The sequence below is a fragment of the Sinocyclocheilus rhinocerous genome, unplaced genomic scaffold, assembly GCF_001515625.1.
Source record: "Sinocyclocheilus rhinocerous isolate Xijiao unplaced genomic scaffold, SAMN03320098_v1.1 scaffold161, whole genome shotgun sequence".
In the NCBI taxonomy this organism is placed as follows: domain Eukaryota; kingdom Metazoa; phylum Chordata; class Actinopteri; order Cypriniformes; family Cyprinidae; genus Sinocyclocheilus; species Sinocyclocheilus rhinocerous.
The window spans coordinates 77204-80050 of record NW_015627226.1 but is presented as its reverse complement, the minus strand read 5'-3'; the positions used below and the strand labels follow the sequence as shown (position 1 = coordinate 80050).

At 38.4% G+C, this 2847-nt stretch overlaps 2 protein-coding genes across 2 annotated transcripts in view; one reads left to right on the top strand and one right to left on the bottom strand.

The window, feature by feature from the left end:
• The window catches only part of ubl5 (ubiquitin like 5), a 9588-nt gene extending 9494 nt beyond the window's left edge, over positions 1-94 (top strand). Inside the window, exon 6 of the mRNA XM_016530244.1 lies at positions 49-94. The gene's annotated coding sequence lies outside the window, so the exon portion shown is untranslated. The remainder of the gene's footprint in view (positions 1-48) is intronic.
• A 237-nt stretch (positions 95-331) lies between these two features.
• Positions 332-2847, bottom strand: part of LOC107722334 (proto-oncogene vav-like) — a 29776-nt gene continuing 27260 nt past the window's right edge. The window contains exons 26-28 of the mRNA XM_016530660.1: positions 1373-1502; positions 1139-1290; positions 332-734 (exon numbers count right to left, since the gene is read on the bottom strand). Coding sequence (XP_016386146.1) covers positions 681-734; positions 1139-1290; positions 1373-1502 — 336 coding nt within the window. The 3' untranslated portion in view covers positions 332-680. The remainder of the gene's footprint in view (positions 735-1138; positions 1291-1372; positions 1503-2847) is intronic.

Below are 2847 nucleotides of genomic sequence, written 5' to 3'. Positions count from 1 at the left end.
GCCAGACCCACACACTCACTCTCTCACTCACTCACTCACACACACACAACACACACACACACACACATTACACCACTCACACTCACTCACACACACATTACACACACACACACACACACATTACACCACTCACACTCACTCACTCACACACACATTACACCTCACACACACACACACAGCAACACTTTGCACCACTAACACACACACATACACACACACAGTGTTTGTGGAGCAAGTCCGTTTCATCATGTCTCGAGGCATCAGAATATTTGTTCAGTTGAATTGTTTTGATATAATCTGGAAATAAAACTCACATTTATGTACGATCAAGTCTCTGTGTTTGTTGAACATCACAATGCTTTTAAAACCACTTTAATTGGAATCTCAAGGAAAAAAACACCCCATTACATCCACTGAAACACTGACGAGCTCTTCTGAACCCGTCAAACCGTTAACTTTAATCTGAACTACTCCTGGATTAAATCGCTCCAAACTGGAGTCTGTTTAAAATGAAACGATGAAATCATTCACTTTGTCTAGAGAAAAAACACTCTCTATGTACAAGCCAGCAAACCCCATTCATTCGGACGTTTGACTGATTCCCAGGTGAGATTGAGATGCTGTAAACGACTGACGTGGCTGTGATTGTATCAGTGTGATGTGATGGAGGTGTTGATTGGTCAGCAGTAATCTGAATGCTCCTCCTCCACGTAATTAGAAGGAAAAAGGCCCACCTACAGGAGAACAACATACTGTCATTACTGAATCACAGAAATCAACATCCCCTCATCATTCACTCATGATACTCCAAAAGACTTTCTTAATCAGGAGTCTGTCATATTTCCAATAAATGACAAATTCAGTTTGGGTCTGAGCCTCTGGTAAACCATCATGTGAAATTCACCACACCAGTGAATTTTAATTGGTATGATAAAGTGTTTTTTTTATGCATTTTTTATTTTTAAAAACAAAATCAGTTCCAGAGGGCAAATTCCACCCTGTAATAAAATAAACGTTAATTTGTGGTGCATTTTTTTATGGAAAAGATCTGCTGAACATCTCGAGCGAAAGAAGTCAGACATGAGGGTGAGTAAATGATGACAGCAGGTGATGTTTGGGTGAACTGTGTGTGTCGTACCCTGCCGTACACCTCTCCTTTCCACCAGCCGTTGTGAGCTTTCTTGGAGATGATCTTGACGGTGTCTCCCTCCCGCAGAGAGAGTTCGGTCCGGTCACGAGCAGAGAAATCGTAGCGTACTTTAGCCGTGCCGTGGTAGCGCTCACTCACACCTGCACACACACACACACACACAGGGTTAAATCTGTGTGTTGTGTTGGATCTGTGTTGAGGCGTGGATGGCGTGTGCTGTACCTGCGTGGCGTGTGCTGCTGTGCTGCGGCGCTGCGCTCTGCTCCGGCTGGTTGTACGGCGTCTGCAGTCTGGAGTCCACGTCCTTAAAACACTCCCTTAGCGAGTTCTCCTGATAGTACTGCACCAGCTCCTGCCACACACACACACACACATTAAACACATCACACGCTACACACTCACATGATCCTGATGCCTTCATTCACACAAATACACATGCAGCTCATGCAGAGGGACCGTTTACCCACAGATCAACATCTGTCATCATTTACTTCATCTCATGTCATTACAAACCTGTGTCATCCATTCACACCAACAACTATAACTATAATGATAACTGTTAGGAAAACGATAACAACAGCGATGATAACTGTAACAATAACTATGCTGATAACTGTAAGGACAACTGTAACAAAAACTAACAATAAATGTTATGATAAATGTAACAATAACTTTAATGATAACAGTAACAATGGCTATAACAATAACTAATGACAACTATAAAATAACTGTAACAATAACTAGCAATAAATGTTATGATAAATGTAACAATAACTTCAACAATGACTGTAACAATAAATGTAATGATAACTAAAATAAATGTAACAATAGTGGTAACAATGACTGTAACTGTAACAGTAATGATAACTGTAACAAAAACTAAAGATAAATGTAACAATAACTTTAACGATGACAGTAACAATAACAGTACCAATGCTATAACAATAACTGTAATGATAACCGTAAAAATAACTATAATAACTGTAATGATGACTGTAACAGTAATGATAACTGTAACAATAACTAAGGACAACTGTAAAAAAAACAGTACCGATAATTGTAACAATTATAGCTAACAATAAATGTTATGATAACTGTAATGATACTTGTAACAATAACTGTGAGGACAACTATAACTAACAATACCTGCAATGATAACTGTAACGATAACTTGTAAGGATAACTATATGAATAACTATAACGACCAATAACAATAACTTAGGATAATTAGTGCTAACTATATAAATAACTGTAACAATAACTATAATGCAAATGATAACTAGAAAGCTTTAATAATTGATGGTGATAATTGATAAGAGGATGGTGAAGTTCACAGCACAACTATAACACTAACAACAGAGGATATTGCAGGATATTGCATGTGTAATGTGTGGTTCAGGTATACTCTACGTTATGGGGACAAAATGTTCCCACAAAGATGGCAATATCCAAAATCCTTGTCCTTGTAACATTTTTTGGTCCCCATGAGGAAACAAGCTTATAAATCATACAGAAGGAAGTGTTTTGAGAATCTAAAAATGCCTGTAGTTTTGTGTGAGGAGTAGGTTTAGGGTAAGGGGATAGAAAATACAGTTTGTACAGTAGAAAAACCATTACGTCTATGGAATGAACCATAAAACATGGAAACCCAACATGAGTGTGTGTGTGTGTGTGTGTGTGTGTGTGTGTGTGTGAGA